Source organism: Vigna unguiculata, chromosome 8 (genome assembly GCF_037176805.1).
Source record: "Vigna unguiculata cultivar grain cowpea cultivar isolate G323 ecotype 2 chromosome 8, ASM3717680v1, whole genome shotgun sequence".
NCBI lineage: Eukaryota > Viridiplantae > Streptophyta > Magnoliopsida > Fabales > Fabaceae > Vigna > Vigna unguiculata.
The window spans coordinates 323,623-341,535 of record NC_140799.1 but is presented as its reverse complement, the minus strand read 5'-3'; the positions used below and the strand labels follow the sequence as shown (position 1 = coordinate 341,535).

Genomic DNA, 17,913 nt, shown 5'->3' with positions numbered 1-17,913 from the left:
CTGGTTGAAAAAATGAAAAGAACTTTTTTTTTTCACAAGTCATTTTCCTCCAGTCTAACAAGAAATTAAAGTGGAATACAACAGATAAGTTCTTACTCTTGCAAGAAACTAAATTGGAGAAAAGATAAGATCTTTAAGTTATGAAATCACTCTTTTCAAAAACAATAAAACAGAATGTTCTAAGAAATATTAGTGTCAAATTCCTCACTGTACAGGTTACTTGATCTTCAACATCAGTCCAAGACAGAAATTTGATCAGTTTGTAAAAACAGTAAAAGAATCTAGATTTTTTAAACATTTTAGTTTTTAATGCAGCTAATTTTAATAGTGGTTTGTATGAGTTGAACTTTTTTGTATATCCTTTAAACCAGATGAAGCATCAGATGAAGTTTGTAGAGTTGTAACAGTACTCTTCATACTTTTCAGCTTTTTCCTGAGCATGAACGAAGGATAATATTGTTATGGAAAGAGTCGTGGGGAGCAAGAACCCATACATAGATGCGAAGCGTTCATGTTCTTTCTCCTCCGATCGTACCAATACCAAGAGAAGAGTAATGGAATCGGTTCTAATCCGCAAAGCTTAACACCTTCAAGCGTACAGAAGGTTATATTCTTGTTCTTCCGAGAAGAAAAGCACCAAAAAAATTGGCAATTGTAATTAACCCCATTGAAACGAATAGTTAATTGGTCTGATATAAAAGCAAAGCAAAGCAAAACTATCACCACGTACCCAGAAAGATCAAGATCAAAAAGAAGGTCTGATATCAGAAAATAAAAAAAATGGGGTTGGGGTTGTTCAAGGCGTTGTTCTGCTGCAGCAAGGCCCGTCAAATTGAAATCGAGGAGTCATGGGAGTCCTCTCCGGAGCATAGCTCGAAAGAAGATAGTGGAAAAAGGAAATCAGTTGATGGTGTTGTTGAGAAGAAGAGGAGCACGCCGCAATCGGGAGCTATTCTGGGAAAACCGTACGTAAAGATAGAGCAAATGTACGAGATGAAGAAAGAGCTAGGAAGCGGACAATGGGGTGTGACTTATCTGTGCGTGGAGAAGATGACGCAGAGAGAGTACGCATGCAAGTCCATTGCGAAGACGAAGCTGGTGAGTGCGCAGGAGATTGAGGACGTGAGAAGAGAGGTTATGATCCTGCAGCATCTGTCGGGGCAACCCAACATCGTGGAGTTCAGAGGGGCTTACGAGGACAGAAACCACGTGCACCTGGTCATGGAGCTCTGCAGCGGAGGCGAACTCTTCGACCGCATCATTGCCAAAGGAAACTACTCAGAGCGTGAGGCGGCGACGGTGATGAGGCAGATCGTGAACGTCGTTCATGTCTGCCACTTCATGGGCGTCATGCATCGAGACCTCAAGCCAGAAAACTTCTTGTTGGCCACCAACACCGACGATGCTGCCGTCAAAGCCACCGATTTTGGACTCTCCATTTTCATCGAGGAAGGTCACTCTTTTCCTTCATTTATCTTCTTCTTATTACATGCGTGTAGAGTATTAAACAAACAAACAAACAAACATCAAGAACCTCTTTTCTGACACTGGATTTTTATTTGATAAAAATAAGGGGAAAATAAGGTTCAGTGATAAAAAGATCGGTTCTTTCTTTGGTTTGGTATTGGGTGTGGGTGTGGGCCTGGAGTGAGAGAAAGCATGACGCCATAAAAGATCAAACAAATTCCACTAGACACGTAACAACAACACCTAACATTAGTTTAGCGTAAGATAAAAACAGACACACTAACATGATAAACAACATAAGTCTCTGTCTCTCTCTAACAAAGCGTACTGCGTACTGCGTACTGATGCAAAAAAGTGAGGAATGGTGCTTTATGTTGTGTGAGTGAGAAGTGAGTAGCATCTCATCTCATCCCATATTCCATATCTCATATATATCCCAACCCCAAAGCAAAAGCAAAGGATAAATCAAGAGTAGTAGTAGCTACTGCTTGTGTTTTCAACTCAGAAGCTGAAAATCTCACACATCAATCAATCAGAATCTCTCCCCAAACAAACGTTATTTTATCCATCCACATGGGGCACTGCTTCAGCAAACCCCGCAGCAACGAAATAGCAATCAACTATGATTCACCACCCCATCATCGTTACGAGCCTCGTCCACGCCCTCGACCACGAAGACCTCAAAACCAGCCTCATCTTCGACCTCGTTATCCCTACTCTGCTCCAAACTCGGACCCTTCTCTTTCCATCGGCCCTTCATCATCATTCGGAGATCAGTCACGGATTCTGGATAAACCGTACTTCGACATGAAAACGCTTTACGCGGTGGAGAGGGAACTGGGGAGGGGTCAATTCGGGATCACTCGTCTTTGCACCGAGAAGACCACCGGAAGGAAATATGCCTGCAAGTCCATTCCAAAGCGGAGGCTAACAAAAAAGAAGCAAATCGATGATGTGAAGAGGGAGATTCTGATCCTTCAGCACCTCTCGGGTCAACCCAACATCGTGGAGTTCAAGGGTGCTTACGAGGATTGGCAGAATGTGCATTTGGTGATGGAGTTGTGTCTGGGTGGCGAGCTTTTCGATCGCATCACTGCAAAGGGTAGTTACTCCGAGAGTGAAGCTGCTTCCATATTCCGACAAATCGTGAATGTGGTTCATGCATGTCACTTTATGGGGGTCATGCATAGAGACCTTAAGCCAGAAAATTTCTTGCTTGTTAGTAAGGATCCTAAGGCACCCTTGAAAGCCACCGATTTTGGATTGTCCGTCTTCATTGAAGAAGGTCATGCGTTACTCATTAATTCCTTTATTTTCTGTGTTTTCATTCTCTCCACGATTCAACCTCTCCTTTTTCTTTTTTTTTCCCTTTACTAAAGAGATTCCAAACGTTGCCGTGTGAGTTTGTGTACGTATAAATGAAAAAGTAATAATTGCCGTAACACAATAGGTAGAGGAAGAAGAAGACTGAGTCAAGACACATGGAGTCAACCAAGTAAACCATCCATCTCCAATGTGATAATGACAAGACAAGTCAACCGAGTAAACGGTTTCCCATTATTAAAGGGGACATTATAAAAAGGAGCAACAGAAAAAAAACAAAAAAAATAGACAAGAGGTGAAGTCACCTTTGGGTTATGTGATTCAGATTGAGCCAGTAAAAATGATATTCTGTATTTAAAAGTACATGTTTGACAAGAGTTACATTTTGAAATTTGTGTGTGAGAATCTATTAATTGGAGTGTACTAAACAATATGCAATTCTACAGATAAAGTGTACAAGGAGATTGTTGGAAGTGCTTACTATGTGGCTCCAGAGGTGTTAAAGAGGAGTTATGGAAAAGAAATAGATGTGTGGAGTGCGGGAATAATTTTATACATCCTTCTAAGTGGAGTTCCTCCATTTTGGGCTGGTAAGTATAATTTCTGACTCTGTGAAAAAGGTACATTGTTTTAGTATTGTTGATTGCTGTAGTAACATTATCTGTGGGAGAATTTTAGAAAGCGAGAAGGGTATATTTGATGCAATTTTGGAAGGGAAGCTTGATCTGGAGAGCGCACCATGGCCTTCTATCTCAGCTGCTGCAAAGGATTTGATCAGGAAAATGTTGAACCATGACCCCAAGAAACGCATTACAGCTGCTGAAGCCCTTGGTAAGTAATGTCACTGCTGCATTTTCTGTTTTAGCCACTCGCATTCTCATGGTTTTTCGATTTACTCATTTGAACCAGAACACCCGTGGATGAAGGAGGGTGGTGAAGCATCTGACAAGCCTATAGACAATGCTGTTTTAACTAGGATGAAACAGTTCAGAGCAATGAACAAGATGAAGAAACTTGCTCTCAAGGTACCTCAAATTTGAATCAAATATAAAAGTCTGTTACTGTTGCACTTGCTTGCCACAACAAACATAGAATGAGAAGGTAGAAAGTAGAAGTGACTATTGTTGTAGTAATAGAATTTGGTTGTTTTATTATATGAAAGGTTATAGCAGAAAACCTTTCAGAGGAGGAAATCAAGGGCTTGAAACAAATGTTCAACAATATGGACACTGATCGCAGTGGCACAATCACATACGAGGAACTCAAATCTGGATTGACCAAATTGGGATCCAAGCTCAGTGAATATGAAATAAAGCAGCTAATGGAAGCTGTAAGCTCAGTCTCATACGAATTAATAATCTTTTCAAAATATATACTTTTTCTTATCCATCAAGACATAACAAACAATGATACATGATTTTTCCTTAACAGGCCGATGTTGACAAGAGTGGAACTATTGACTATCAAGAGTTCATCACTGCCACTATAAACCGGCATAAACTGGAGAAGGAAGAGAATCTGTTTAAGGCTTTTCAATACTTTGACAAGGATAACAGTGGGTCAGTATGAAGTTCATTACTTTGATTTTGATCTGTTTAACTTTAGTACATTATTAGTGTATTTGAATTGCGTATTTTCTATGGTTTTTGGTGAATTTGATCAGATATATAACAAGAGAAGAGCTTAGACAAGCATTGACCGAATATCAGATGGGAGATGAGGCAACTATAGATGAAGTGATCGATGATGTGGATACTGATAACGTACGATGTTAAATACATAGGTTATCTTAAAACGTTGTGTTATTATGATGTAATGGTAGGGACTAATGGTTGAGGTTTCCATTTGCAGGATGGGAAAATAAATTACCAGGAGTTTGTGGCAATGATGAGAAAGGGGATTCTGGATATTGATGAGAAGGAGAAACCACGATAGTTGTGTTGTGTTGTGAGGCCTCAAAACAAAGCTGTTTCTGGATTTTTCTTGCTGCTTGCTGCTGATGGTTGAATCACCTTTGAATGTGTGAATGTGTGTATTTACTTGATGTCAAAATTTTATGGCATTCCCACTCTATGCCAAACTTTGTAAAGCTTGTTCTAAATAAACTGCAATATGTGGAAAATAAATAAAACTATAATCCAAAGACGTTCCTGCGATTCATAACTTTATATATCGTTACTTGGTACAAGAAATATTTAGAAAAAAGAAGTTTAAAAGCCTCTTCTATTTCAAAACTTTTCTTGATTCAGTTTTTTTTTTTAATACGTATGTGTGCTGTTTTTTTTAACAACCATACCCTTATATGTAATTATAAGATACTTATATAGTAGAGTATTAATGTTATTTCTCGGTGAAAATAATATATAAAATTGAGTACAAAGGAATAGTTAAAAACAGTGGAGAAAATTTTAAAACATTAAATATGTTAATTTTACCCATTAAATTCTTGTTGATTATAATATACATGGCCAGAGAAAACGGAATACTATTTTTTTTTTTTCAATTTTGACAAATTTAACATGACGCTTATTATTTTAAATTATCATATTCTTTAAATTTTGTATTTGAATTATTAAACACATTTCTTATAAAACTAGGCAACAAATATAGAAAGGTTTAAAATTTTAAAAAGAGACTCAGCAGCATACTTATATCACATATAAATAAAAAATTCAATAACTATTCACCAAAAATATAAAAAATAAATTTTTCATAAATTATAAAAAAGTGTATAATTTAATTTTAACAAGTAAAGAAGTTTGATTAATTTATTTTCATATTTGGTTATGCTATAATTGATTGATTATCCAGATTGGAATGGATGCTGATATTCTTGCCACTGATGGAAGTAAAGAAGAAAAGCAGAAAGTGAAAAGGCCAAATAATCACATTACAGCAAAGAACATGTACATGTAATGTAAGGTCTGAAGGCAGAAACACAGCTTCAGTTTGCTTAAGAATAAGAAAAACCAAAAACCCTCTTTTTCCTGATAGAGTCATGGGAGTGGGATTCTCAAAGGTGTTAACACACACAACGGACGATGAAATTCCAATTTCTTCGACAGATTCTGCTCCTCAACTCACCTACAAACAACCTCGGAAAAACCTCCTTTTTCCACGTCCGCTTCTTCCTCCTGCCATGCCAACCCAATGTTCTTCACAAACAGAACCCGTTCTCGGGAAGCCTTACGTTAAAATAAAGCACATGTACGAGATGAAGAAAGAGCTGGGAAGAGGCAAGTTTGGCGTGACTTATCTGTGCGTAGAGAAAGCCACAGGAATTGCCTATGCATGCAAATCCATCGCAAAGAAGGGTCCACAAGAAGTTGAGAATGTTAGAAGAGAGGTTATGATTCTGCAGCATCTTTCAGGGCAACATAACATAGTGGAGTTCAAGGAAGCTTATGAGGACAGGGAGAAGGTGCATCTGGTGATGGAGTTGTGCAGTGGAGGTGAACTCTTTCACCGTGTTGTTGCAAAGGGAAGACACTCGGAGCGTGAAGCAGCCACAGTGATGAGACAGATTGTGAAGGTGGTCCACGTGTGCCATTTCATGGGTGTGATGCATCGAGACCTCAAGCCAGAGAATTTCTTGTTCGCGACCAAGGACGAGGATGCCCCTTTGAAACTCACGGATTTTGGATCCTCTGTCTTCTTTCACACTGGTTATCATGCACATTCATTCTCTTCATTCTTTATCATCACAACTTTTTTTACCTGATAATACTAAATAATTGCACAGGTGAGGTGTATAAAGATATTGTTGGAAATGCATATTACGTGGCTCCAGAGGTTTTGAAACGGAATTACGGAAAGGAGATAGATGTTTGGAATGCAGGAGTCATTTTATACATTCTCTTAAGTGGGGTGCCTCCATTTTGGGCTGGTAAGTACAACGCATGCACCACTCTGATCTGCTTCACAGTAGCACCAAGAAATTTAAATCATCATTTACAACATTTAGAAATTTTGTTTATGATTCAAGTCATTGACAGAAATTTAGTAAAGATTATGAAACTATGCAAGTCTTTGTTCCCTGTATGTTAACTCTGGTTCATGATTTTATGATTCTGAAACGTTGATTAGTACATAAGCACATGTTTTAGCTGTGTTTTTCTTGATTTAGTGACTTGTGTGTGGGTTTCAGAAACCGAGAAAGGCGTGTTTGTTGAAGTTTTGGGTGGTAAGTTAGATATGGATAGCGAGCCATGGCCTTCTACATCAGATGCTGCAAAAGATTTGATCAGAAAAATGCTTACTTATGACCCTAAGGAACGGATCACAGCTGCTGAGGCCCTTGGTAAATTTGTGTTATTGTTGCCAAGTTTTGGTAGTTTTACTAGTTTCAGATAACAGTGATTGATTCTTTCATCACCCCTTTTCTCACACCAGAAGTCTTTTGTAATAGGCAATGCAGAGTTTTAACTATTATCTCTCAGATATACATGTTAATTAACAAACAGTATTACCAACTTTAAATATTCAAGTAAATCACATTATATGTTTGAACCAGAACATCCATGGTTGAAAGAAGGTGGTGAAGCATCAGAAAAGCATGAAGACAATGCTGTTTTAAATAGGATGGAACAATTCAAAGCAATGAACCAGATGAAGAAGCTTGCCATGAAGGTCCGTCAAATTTTTCAGTCATGCATCAAATTTAATCAAATAAATGATCAAATACCACGCAAAAGTGAAAGTTTTATTATAAAAAATCGTGTTACACTTTCTTGGTACGGCAAAAATTGAGGTGACGAGTAAAATACACTTTGACTAATAGAATTTTTTATTTCTGAACATGGAAGGTAATAGCAGAAAATCTTTCAGAGGAAGAAACAAAGGGCCTGAGACAAATGTTCAACAATATGGATACTGATAACAGTGGCACTATCACATTTGAAGAACTCAAATCTGGATTATCCAGATTGGGTTCCCTGCCTAGTGAATCTGAAATAAGGCAGCTATTGAATGCTGTAAGTTCAATCCACGGTAATAAGAAAAATAAAATATTTAAAGCTTTTTTTCTATTTATTAAGCAAGACTAAATTGTGCTATATAATCTTTCTTCTTCACGAACACTGTCAGATTGGTGATGGCAAAAGTGGAACAATTAACTACTGTCAATTCATTGCTGCAACCATGGATCCACACAAACTGGAGAAGGGGGGGAATTTGTTCAAGGCTTTTCAATACTTTGACAAGGATGACAAGGGGTTAGTCTTCAGTTCATTAATTTTACAAGCTTAATCCTAATATATACAATTAGATCACTTAATGAGTTTAGTAAGGTCTTGAAAGGAAGCGGAAGTTGGTCTGGTACACAAAATACAGATACAAGATTTTCGTCTATCTTTTAGTTTTGAATCTTATTAATTCTTGCTTAATTGAAATAAAGTTTCCATTTGAATAGTTATATAACAGGTGATGAACTTAGGGAAGCTATCACAGAACACCAAATGGGAGATGAAGCTGCGATAGATGGAGTATTTGAGGATGTAGATTCTGACAAAGTGAGTAGCAAGGTTACTCTCTCCTATTTCTGCTGGTCATGTGAATTGTGACTAACAGTAGATTGGGCTTGATTTTGCAGGATGGGAAAATTAGCTATGAGGAATTTATGAGCATGATGAGAAACAAATGCTGAATAATAACTATGACAAACTAAAGTTCAGCTAATCGCTAACAATATTCTGTTACGTCTTGTACTAGTTTCCCTGCTGCACCAGATAGAATCACTTGTGAAACGCAAAACCTTGTATGGCTTTTCTTCTAAAAGGCGTAAAAGTAATTTCAGTACACACTTATGCTTTGCAAGTTGATTCTCGAACAATACAATATTACGTGCAACCCCGGGTAATTAAGGTACAATAAAATTGACAGAAATTCGGAAGTGAAAAATTGCGTAACTTGACTACCTTATGAATCAGCGTGGATGGGAATCAGAGGGATTATCTTTCTGAATGTGATGTCTATGCTTCTCGGCGAGCTTGTCGATAGCGGAGTGTAGGGCTTCGCGTCCCCCGATAAGCAGACGGGTTACGATTTCCGGGTCGGTTTCGAAGCGGGCCTGTTCGAATTCCGTTCGGGCATTTTGTCTGAGTACGTCGCGCCAGATGACGCCTCTCGAATCGGGCCACACGAAGAATCGGGTGGCCCGAAGAATGTCACGGTACAGACTGAGCGCTTCGCGGCGAGTGCTGGTGAGTTTCCTCCGATTCTCGAACTCGTCGTGATCGTTATCGTTTTTGTTTTTGGTTTTGACGAGGTGCCTGTCGAGTAGCTCCTCTACGGTGTCTGGGCCGTCGTGCAAGAGACGCTGCTGACTGCATCTCCAATTCCGGCGATGAATCCAATTCCAAACGCATCGCCATTCTTGCACCCTTCCTACCATTTCTCTTCGCTCTTTCTCCCTCGGAACACACTGTTTATTTATTTCTCATTAAATTAAAAAATATATATATATATATATATTAATTCTATCTAACTCACTCGACACATTTATCTTATATTCGGGCTTTTCGGCCCAATTTAGAAAACATTGGCAGTGTGAGTATAGGTAGTAATTATGGATGCTGGAAGCAACAGCATCACAATGTGGTTTCCATATCTGTCTTAAAGGCCCAATTGCAATTTAAAAATTAAAATGTACAGAGGAAATTACAATTTTGCCTAATTTTCAGTGTTTAAAATGACACTTAATCTATTTTAATCGTTTGTCTTTTAAAAGTTATTTTTACAGTCAGAATACACGGTTTGTACCAGTGTAGATTAGAAAAAGAAATACTTGTAGTGCTTATTAAAAGTTACAAATAATATTTTAAAGAAATAGAACTGAAGAAAACGTGTTTATATTTTTCTTATTGTTAAAGTTTCACTTCTACCGCGGAAAAAAATATTGTTAGTATCTACTATTATTGTTGTTTATATAACATAAACTGTCTTATTTGGCATGCACAATTGTTTCAACTCTCCACGTCCCTATCATCCTCGTCAACTGACACAGCATGAGGTTGGTAACCTTTTCTGATACTATTTTTTTTTTTTTTATCTTTATAATATATATACACACTCACAAGTTGACGATAGAAAAATTACAAACCGTCTGAATTTTTAATCTCGTATTTAAAAAGTATACTAGGTTAAACTAATGAGTTAAACATAAAATAAATATATCTGTAAATTTATAATACATTTATTTTACTTGCAACCCATTACGAAATTAGAAAAATAGTTTAACATATCATGTTCCACTTTTCCTGCCACGTTTATGCAGCGATGGCAAATACAAAGTTTGTCTTATTTCACCAAAACCTTGTGTTCATTGCTATCTAATGTTTGACCCAAAACTTGTCGTGTGAAGCCAAATAAACTCGGATTAACATGGAGTTATTTTTTGTTGGTGTAAAGAGATTTGATTTGACTCATATGAGTAATTTATAGAAGGAGATACCTTTCTCTGAAAGTAATTGAAGACTATACCTTGTAAGTTAAAAATGAACAAATATTTGTTAAGCAAAAAAATCCACCATAGTTATTATAATTATTCCAAGGATTAGAGTGCTGAAATTCAAATGACACCGAAATTGAATATTTACCAAAAATAATTAAGAAAATATATACAATCTGCGTTAACAGTAACCTGTGTTTGCATATGTTAGGAGACAGTAAAAGTCACATGATGTTATTTGATACATGTGACTTAAACGAAAGACCAAAAACGGTGTTTCGTATGTGTTTCCTACGTAGTAAGTCACAGCGATTTTATTTGACCAAGCGCTTTCACTGTCTTACTCTCCCACCATTATTGACAAGGTCAAAAACACGCTAACGTCAGAGGCATATCATAATACCAAAACCAAACCCTCCCTTCCTACTTCCACACGCATGTCACAAGTTACGGTTTTCCCTGCTAATTTCCCTCAGCGCGTATAAATACAACACAGTTCCTCCTGGTTCCATTTCAAACAATTTTTTTCTTGACATCTCGCAGATTTGAATCCATGGAGAAAGAGAATAAACAGTCAAAGCTGAAGAGCAGGATCTTGAAGATACTGCCAAAAGCTGCAGCAGCAGTGACATTCCAGAACCCTCCCTTCAGCCCTGGCCGGGATCACAAGTTCAAGACCCATGCCGGAAAAAGCTTCTTCTCCGGCCCCATGATTCCCGACGAGGCTAGAAGAAAACCCAGGGATGGCGGCGCCGAAACTCAAGAGCCCACATCGCCCAAAATCTCCTGCATGGGACAGATCAAGCACAAGAAGAAGCACATTAAAAAGGGAGGGCCAAAGACCATGTCCATGCCCACACGCGCCACAGAAACCGCGTCTTCCACCACTCCCAGAGACGAAAAGAAACAGCGTACCAAGTTTCAGAGGATGTTGTTCCCCGCGGGGAAACCGAAAGCTGCGGCGGCGAGGAAACAATCTGATGCGGGCGACGACAGAGCGCCGCCGTTGGGTCACATGAGGCGATTTGCAAGTGGGCGTGAGACTTTTTCGAATTTCGATTGGAAGGCCCAGATTGCGCCCGAGGAAAGGGATTGCTATTCGGACAACGATGATAGAGTGGAGAGCGATGCAGAGGATGATGTGGTGATCCCTTTCTCTGCTCCTCTCGGCGCTGGTGGTGCTCCTTTGCTTAGTGTGCAGCCTCGGAAAGAGATTAATCTGTGGAAGAGAAGAACCATGGCAGCACCTAGGCCTCTTCAGTTGAATCCTGTGCTCACGGCCAAATGATTCACATTTTTAGGTTTCTTTTCATTCATTTCTTTCATTCTCTAAACTGCACATCATCATACAATTAGGTTACAAACAAACACTGTTCTTGGTGCCTTTGCCACCATATCCATGAACGCGTATTTTGTTTCCTTCTTCTTCTTCTTCTTCTTCCCATCCTCGTGTATAGAAAACATGGTTAATCATAAATCATGGATTTGATTTATTTATCCTACTTATTCTATTTACTGTTTGTACGAAGAAAATATGCAAACAAAATTGTATATTCAAAGCCACGGTGGTTGCTGGGAAAATTTCAAAACAACAAAAATTAATGAAAAATAAAAAGGACGTGGTTGGTGGCTGCAATTTCTTAAATATGTCCACCGACACTTTCGATCACTACGACCATTCCTTTAATGATGTTCATTTATGTTTTGTTTTTCGGGATTTAACGTTACTCGTCTCAGAACTTGTACCCCCTTTATTAATATTGATTTTATCGGTTATTTATACTGTTATTTTACTATTTTTATACTAATAACTCCTTTATTTTCTTTTTCATTTAATTGTTTTCAGTAAATTCATGTATAATTTTTGAACATTTATCTCTTCACTGTTAGTTATTTAAAAATCAGGAGGCACGTTATTTTATAATTGATAAAAGAGGACATTGTTGTGATTTACAATTAAGTTTTCTTTAAACTTGAGTAGCCAGTTTGACCTACTATTATATTTTAAAAGATGACGTTGATGGTTAATGCGCAATCCAGAGACTATTTTGTTAATTTTATAGACTAACTTAATTGATTGTTATTATAATCTCAGAACGGCAAATCTAAAATATTGTTTGATTAGCTTATGCTGTCAAGTCATTTAATGTTTATTCTACTTCTGTTTGGTTGAACATGTGTCTGCTAAGGTTTTCAAACTTACGATTCGTTTACCTCAATACCAGAATCACAGTACAATTTATTCACAATTAAAACAAAACATGAAAATAATATAAAAAATTTACTTTTCCTTTTTAAGTTTGTTTCAAACATTAAAATAATATAAAAGAAAAGAAAGAGATTTTAAGATCCTTTTATGATATAAAAAATAAATATCGCAGTAAACTCCCATGGATTCTTGCACCTTTAAATTAGAAAACTATAATTATGTATTTTAGAGAAAAATAAAATATAGAAGCAATGAGTTGTTCATTTGAAGTTTTGGGTGGAAAGTTGGATATATATATATATATATATATATATATATATATATATATATATATATATATATATATATATGACTAATTTATTAACTTTAATAGTTTTCCTTCTTTAATAGACTATTGTATTTGTAATAGAATTTGGATTTTCTGTTGGATTTTGTTATATTATTCTTTTATTATGTCTTCAAAATATATTGATTATTATTAATTTTGACATTTTAAATATATTATAATGATATTTAAAATACTAACATAGTATATAAAAATATTCAGTAGAAGAAAACATCAACAAAGAGAATCTAGACTCATTTGTAACATCAACAAAAAGAATCTAGACTCATTTGTAGCATGATGTTGATTTGTCTTGAGTTTAGAATTTGGTGCATTCATAAACATTCTTTGATTAATCAAGTGGAAGTGAATGCAGCCCTTCTCCTTTCCAACCTAACAAACCAATACCCACTTTCTATTGACCATTAATTAAGACGTCATATTTGGAATCATAAATGTGACTAAATATATAAAGAAAGTTAAGTAAATAAATATTACCTCAGGAATTATGCCATTATTAATAAAAGGAAGCAATTTATTTATTTATTTAAAGAAAAATCAAAACCAATGTAAATTTCTCAAAAGTGTTAACATAGAAAATCAAAGTAGTATAAAAGTGGTAGCCGCCACATAACGAATAAAAAATTGGAAGGCATTGACTATGAAGAAGAGAAAACTTGGATTAGATTTGTGATATATTAAGTTATTTATTGATTCAAATGGGGGATAAGAGTAATTTAAAAAAAGTATAGATGTTTTCCTTTATTTAAAAAAGAAAGTGGACGACAATGTAAATAATTTAATTTATGTTAAGTCCTTACAAATATAGAAAAATAATTAGTTTATTGGATTTGAAACCGAAAATTGAGTGACAATGACAGCGAATACGGGTTGTCGCTACATACTACAAATGAAGAAGGAAAAATCTGTGATCTGAATCTAATGTGTTTCTATGTTTATGAGAATCACATGTCACCACGTTGCTTTTTGTTTTTCATTGCCATTGTTACATTTTCAAAACCCTCAAAATTAATGTAATCAAAATCAACCCTTCATAATATAGACCCAACATAAAACACCTTAAACCGGGGTTTCTTCATGCACCTTATTGTTTTCTTCCTGTACCTCCAAATTTTGTTGTGATCCTAATTTTGTCCTCCTTACTATATAATAAACAAATTTTGAAATTCAGTAATTTAATTTTTTTTTTTTTAACTTTCTGGACTGCTTATTATGAAAAGTTATTGGATTGCTCAATTCAAAACATATTTTATCTTTTGTAATAGTGTAGTTAATATATACATATATATTAGAAAGATTGCTCTACAGATATTTTAGGATAGGTATTCCGATAATAAGTATTTCAAAACAATGTTTATTATTAGATGAAATAAAGCATGAAATATAAAATGTCATTTCAAAAATTTTGGAGGTGCAGATGGTAATTATGGGGGTGCAGAAAGCAAAAGTCCACATTTGAAATGGGCATCTACAAGACCGAGAAAATCAACTCTTCCATGAATGACAGAGCTATCGCATGCGAGGAGAACAGGTTGCATGTATTTTCTGTAAAAACTTACATTAAAACAATTCGTATGTTACATTACCTTTCTCTTCCATTTTCTAATTTCGTGGCTTATCTCTTGCCGCCAATTTCATGCGACCATTTCTCGCAGCGCAATGAACGAATGTTGCACCACTTTTTTTGTTTCCCCTTCAAGCATTAAGACGTTTTGCCATGTACGATAGTTGAAACGCACACCATGTGTTTGTGAAAGTGTGCTAATGATGCTTTTCCAATTCTTTAGACTGTGATTTGAAAAATTATATAAACGTTGTTTTCTCTGTATTCACTAAGTGCAGTTTCTGTCATTAACTCTTCATCCCCTATCTAGTTTCTTATCTTACCTGTAGCCATCGCAGGTTATACTTTGTAATTGATATATGAAAATAGTGATGAGTTATGAAGAAATATGCATACTCTGCATCTGAATGTGTTATTATCATAACTGTTTTGTTGTTTTCTGAAATGTCAACCCGTTTAGGAAGAGGCTGGATAGTTTCCCTCTCTCTCAATGGACCTGCAGGACTTCCTTCTCCGTGCTCGAGTCTTGAGGCTTTACAGACAAGCATTGAGAATTTCTGGTCGAGCCCCTTCTTCTGCCAGAGGTGAATATTCTTAATTATATGGCTCAACATTCTTCTGATGTTATATACGATTATTTATAGTTTTATAATGAAACTTACGAATATTCAGGAAGATGTGTTTCTGAACTGTGAATTGAAGTTGGTAAAATTGAAAGCATAATTTTGGTCCACAGTTTTACAATTTCAGTGACACTTTCTGACTGTTGTGCCGTTTTGTTGTCTACACAGGCAAAATTGTTTATAACTGAGAATAAAAAGGTTATGAGAAGTGCGAACCTCTGTTATTCAGATTTAACGACTGCATGCTTATTAGATAATTAGATAAGCTAGTACAAAAGAACAGACCATATCAATAGGAACAAACCAAGTACTATAACCTGAAGCTAACCTCCTTCATAGCGTTTAAAAACAACTAAGCTACTTGAAGAAAAAATCTCCTAAAAACTAGTATAACAATTGAACTGCATATAGAATACTATTTATTTTCTTAACAAAAATGTATTATCACTTATTTAGTGTCTGTTTGGAACAAAGCTAAAAGAGTTTCTGAGAGCCTCTCTAGTAGGAATACAGAACTTTTTCAGTTGAAAAACTCTCAAAACCTGTCTAAACAGACTCGGTACCTGGTCAGTAAATCAAGGCATGAGTCCTGATGTTCTCTGGTTTGAGACAGTAGGATACGGACAATAGGGTAGAAGTCTTCCAGAAGAATATTTCAATGCATGTTCCAGGGAATTGTAAAGAAGCCTCTTCTTAAATAAGATACATTTACTTGTGGGCACAAATAATATATACACGTGGATCATGTATAAGAGTTTATCTATCTTAGTTTCAGGTTGGTCCAAAGGAATGGATATCCTCACTTTATTTTAATTTTCTTTTACACCAAAAATTACTTGTTGGTGTTAAGAATGAGTGTTAAAAAATTTCCAGTTCATTGATACATGCATGTAAGTTTTATGACATTGGTTGATGTAATGGACTGTGCAGCTGAACTGAGACAGACAATCAGACAAGAGATGGAAAATAATAGAAACTGCAATGACAAGCAAAGGATCCGTTTCTTGATTAGTGAGGGATTGGAGAGACTGAACCGACTGGATGAAATGCTTGACATGCAAGGTCACCGTTGATGGAGTGGTATGTGAATGTGATCAAATACCTCGGCTTGTTAGGAGAGCAAAAAATCAAATTAGTTCATGAATGATATGGTATCTGTAAAATTATGGTTTAAATTCTCCGTTGATTAATAACTTTGCTTGATGATTGTCCCTTTCTACATTCTACAGGGATTCCTTAAGACTAACAATCTTTTGATTTAATACTTGATATAATCCTATTTATATTGGCGTTATACCAATCCTGTCCTGACTATTCTTTCCGCTGTATATATGTTGTTAAAGAATTGTACGTGCATACAAGACAAAGTCATAAGCTTTTCAACTCCTTCCCTTAACCCGCGAGTAAGGTTCGAACTTGTCCTCCCGGCTACAATCAGATATGTTTTTTTCTTAAGATGTCGTGAAATTTAATTTTGATATATGATATCCTGATGTTTCAATCTGAGTTACGTGATACTATAATCTGAGTTACGTATTCGTCCATACTTTACTTAATTTATAATATTTTATGTTTTGAAATTTTGATATATATGATTTTAATTTAAATTCACACGATAATAATTATATATTTATTATGTTCGTTCTTGTCGAGTATTAAATTTTTTTTTTCATCTGGGTGAGTATTGAACCTCTTTTTTTTTCTTTTGTAAGGTCCGGTCTTTTACAATAATCGCATTATGCGAACAATCCTTTCTATATAGGATGCTTGAAGTACTAACTCCTCTAATAAAATTTAAACTTTCACTTTTATTAGGCAGTATTGAACACATTCATTCTTATTTTATTAATATTTTTGAAAGTTAAATTACTTAAAATCAAAATGTAGTTGTATGTAAATATATATCTCATACCTTATTCTATTATGCATAGCAATATATATTATTTGTAAACATTTAAGACATAATATAATATGTGAAATTTATTAAACAAAAATCACATTCAAATATAATGCACTTTGGATAATCAATTATACTAAGCATGTTCTTAGCTCCATATGCATTTAGTTGATTACTTTAGAAACAATATACTAAATATGCATTTGATGTTCATAACTCATTCATAATTATTTATTTATTAAGATAAATTTTTACTTTACATAATTAATTATATATAAGGATAATAGAATGTTTCACTCAATATATTTGATTAAACTCACATATAAGTTTTCAAATCACAAGAGAAATTTATAAATGTCCACCTAAATTATTTTTGTGGGTCAAATATAAAAATCAAAAAACGACAAACTAACCCATTGTCATTCTGACCTAAAATGATACTTCCTCAATGAAAAAGCTTTAAATTTTGAAGAAAAATATATGTTTAAGTCACTTAAGAGAATAATGATTTGTATATTTCTTAAGTTATGAGTAAAGAAATATGTTAAACAAGTTTTATTAATTGAAGGTAATTAATATTATATTTATAAATTATTATATAATCAATTATTATATTATAATATCTTAAAATATTAGATAATTAATTATTATATCATAATATTTTGGAAATATAATAAAATCTGATAATATGATAAGATGTTATTTGTAAATTTATTGAAGATATTTTAAAATATATTAATGATATGTGTGTTATATATTTTTTAATATACATACTCTTTTTTAAAATTTAATTGTTTTTATCTTTTAATCATTCATCTTATTTCTTTTTAGTTAAATGTTTATATTTTAAAAATATTAGAAAATCAATTATTGTATTATAATATTTTAAAAATATAATAAAATGTTATTTATAAATATTCTGAAGATATTTCATAATATATTAAGGGGACGTGTTTTTTATCTTTTTTAATATACGTACTCTTTTTTTCATTTAATTGTTTATATCTTTTAATCATTCATCTATCTCTTTTTCGTTA

At 34.8% G+C, this 17,913-nt stretch overlaps 5 protein-coding genes across 16 annotated transcripts; 4 read left to right on the top strand and 1 right to left on the bottom strand.

The window, feature by feature from the left end:
- Positions 1 to 570: 570 nt before the first annotated feature.
- Positions 571 to 4,946, top strand: LOC114194320 (calcium-dependent protein kinase 29-like). Of its 2 annotated transcripts, none has more exons than XM_028084459.2 (8): positions 571 to 1,453; positions 3,237 to 3,380; positions 3,469 to 3,621; positions 3,700 to 3,815; positions 3,953 to 4,120; positions 4,222 to 4,349; positions 4,454 to 4,553; positions 4,642 to 4,946. In XM_028084459.2, exons 1-8 carry the CDS (start codon positions 781 to 783, stop codon positions 4,723 to 4,725), a joined length of 1,566 nt encoding a protein of 521 aa, XP_027940260.1. In that variant the 5' UTR covers positions 571 to 780; the 3' UTR covers positions 4,726 to 4,946. The 2 variants fall into 2 exon arrangements, with proteins under 2 accessions (XP_027940260.1, XP_027940259.2); XM_028084458.2 differs by lacking the exon at positions 571 to 1,453 and adding an exon at positions 1,596 to 2,752.
- A 713-nt stretch (positions 4,947 to 5,659) lies between these two features.
- Positions 5,660 to 9,356, bottom strand: EMB1793 (LYR family of Fe/S cluster biogenesis protein). Of its 4 annotated transcripts, none has more exons than XM_028083389.2 (2): positions 8,706 to 9,356; positions 5,660 to 6,707 (listed from the first exon to the last, which is right to left on the bottom strand). In XM_028083389.2, the coding sequence occupies exon 1, from the start codon at positions 9,179 to 9,181 to the stop codon at positions 8,714 to 8,716; it is 468 nt and encodes a 155-aa protein (XP_027939190.1). In that variant the 5' UTR covers positions 9,182 to 9,356; the 3' UTR covers positions 5,660 to 6,707; positions 8,706 to 8,713. The 4 variants fall into 4 exon arrangements, with proteins under 4 accessions (XP_027939190.1, XP_027939188.1, XP_027939189.1 ...); XM_028083387.2 differs by having other exon boundaries at positions 5,660 to 6,704; positions 8,706 to 9,354; XM_028083388.2 differs by lacking the exon at positions 5,660 to 6,707 and adding an exon at positions 7,472 to 7,751.
- LOC114193545 (calcium-dependent protein kinase 19-like) lies at positions 5,789 to 8,637 on the top strand. 5 transcript variants are annotated; one of them, XR_014983976.1, is made up of 8 exons: positions 5,789 to 6,455; positions 6,533 to 6,676; positions 6,938 to 7,090; positions 7,304 to 7,419; positions 7,596 to 7,763; positions 7,876 to 8,003; positions 8,212 to 8,300; positions 8,381 to 8,431. XR_014983976.1 is itself a non-coding variant. In XM_085665265.1 (8 exons), the coding sequence occupies exons 1-8, from the start codon at positions 5,789 to 5,791 to the stop codon at positions 8,432 to 8,434; spliced, it is 1,515 nt and encodes a 504-aa protein (XP_085521391.1). In that variant the 3' UTR covers positions 8,435 to 8,637. The 5 variants fall into 5 exon arrangements, 3 of the variants coding, with proteins under 3 accessions (XP_085521391.1, XP_027939184.2, XP_027939185.2); XM_085665265.1 differs by having other exon boundaries at positions 6,548 to 6,676; positions 8,201 to 8,300; positions 8,381 to 8,637; XM_028083383.2 differs by having other exon boundaries at positions 8,201 to 8,300; positions 8,381 to 8,637.
- A 1,211-nt stretch (positions 9,357 to 10,567) lies between the features above and the next one.
- On the top strand, positions 10,568 to 11,734 carry LOC114193546 (uncharacterized protein At1g76070). The gene has a single exon (XM_028083386.2). It carries the CDS (start codon positions 10,791 to 10,793, stop codon positions 11,523 to 11,525), a length of 735 nt encoding a protein of 244 aa, XP_027939187.1. The 5' UTR covers positions 10,568 to 10,790; the 3' UTR covers positions 11,526 to 11,734.
- A 2,442-nt stretch (positions 11,735 to 14,176) lies between these two features.
- LOC114195274 (LYR family of Fe/S cluster biogenesis protein) lies at positions 14,177 to 16,273 on the top strand. 4 transcript variants are annotated; one of them, XM_028085689.2, is made up of 3 exons: positions 14,177 to 14,323; positions 14,817 to 14,940; positions 15,910 to 16,273. In XM_028085689.2, the coding sequence occupies exons 2-3, from the start codon at positions 14,847 to 14,849 to the stop codon at positions 16,050 to 16,052; spliced, it is 237 nt and encodes a 78-aa protein (XP_027941490.1). In that variant the 5' UTR covers positions 14,177 to 14,323; positions 14,817 to 14,846; the 3' UTR covers positions 16,053 to 16,273. The 4 variants fall into 4 exon arrangements, with proteins under 4 accessions (XP_027941490.1, XP_027941488.1, XP_085521652.1 ...); XM_028085687.2 differs by having other exon boundaries at positions 14,273 to 14,364; XM_085665526.1 differs by having other exon boundaries at positions 14,312 to 14,330.
- The last annotated feature ends 1,640 nt before the right edge of the window (positions 16,274 to 17,913 follow it).

What these genes read in the sequence shown, in the direction of transcription:
- LOC114194320 (XM_028084458.2), top strand. Translation starts at nt 2,041, where the DNA reads ATGGGGCACTGCTTCAGCAAACCCCGCAGCAACGAAATAGCAATCAAC. An exon ending in TTTGACAAGGATAACAGTGG is followed by an intron (nt 4,350 to 4,453) that starts GTCAGTATGAAG and finishes GAATTTGATCAG; the next exon opens with ATATATAACAAGAGAAGAGC. An exon ending in ATGATGTGGATACTGATAAC is followed by an intron (nt 4,554 to 4,641) that starts GTACGATGTTAA and finishes TTCCATTTGCAG; the next exon opens with GATGGGAAAATAAATTACCA.
- LOC114193545 (XM_028083383.2), top strand. Translation starts at nt 5,789, where the DNA reads ATGGGAGTGGGATTCTCAAAGGTGTTAACACACACAACGGACGATGAA. An exon ending in CACAGCTGCTGAGGCCCTTG is followed by an intron (nt 7,091 to 7,303) that starts GTAAATTTGTGT and finishes TGTTTGAACCAG; the next exon opens with AACATCCATGGTTGAAAGAA. An exon ending in TGAAGAAGCTTGCCATGAAG is followed by an intron (nt 7,420 to 7,595) that starts GTCCGTCAAATT and finishes TGAACATGGAAG; the next exon opens with GTAATAGCAGAAAATCTTTC.
- EMB1793 (XM_028083389.2), bottom strand. Translation starts at nt 9,181, where the DNA reads ATGGTAGGAAGGGTGCAAGAATGGCGATGCGTTTGGAATTGGATTCAT.
- LOC114193546 (XM_028083386.2), top strand. Translation starts at nt 10,791, where the DNA reads ATGGAGAAAGAGAATAAACAGTCAAAGCTGAAGAGCAGGATCTTGAAG.
- LOC114195274 (XM_028085689.2), top strand. Translation starts at nt 14,847, where the DNA reads ATGGACCTGCAGGACTTCCTTCTCCGTGCTCGAGTCTTGAGGCTTTAC. An exon ending in AGCCCCTTCTTCTGCCAGAG is followed by an intron (nt 14,941 to 15,909) that starts GTGAATATTCTT and finishes TGGACTGTGCAG; the next exon opens with CTGAACTGAGACAGACAATC.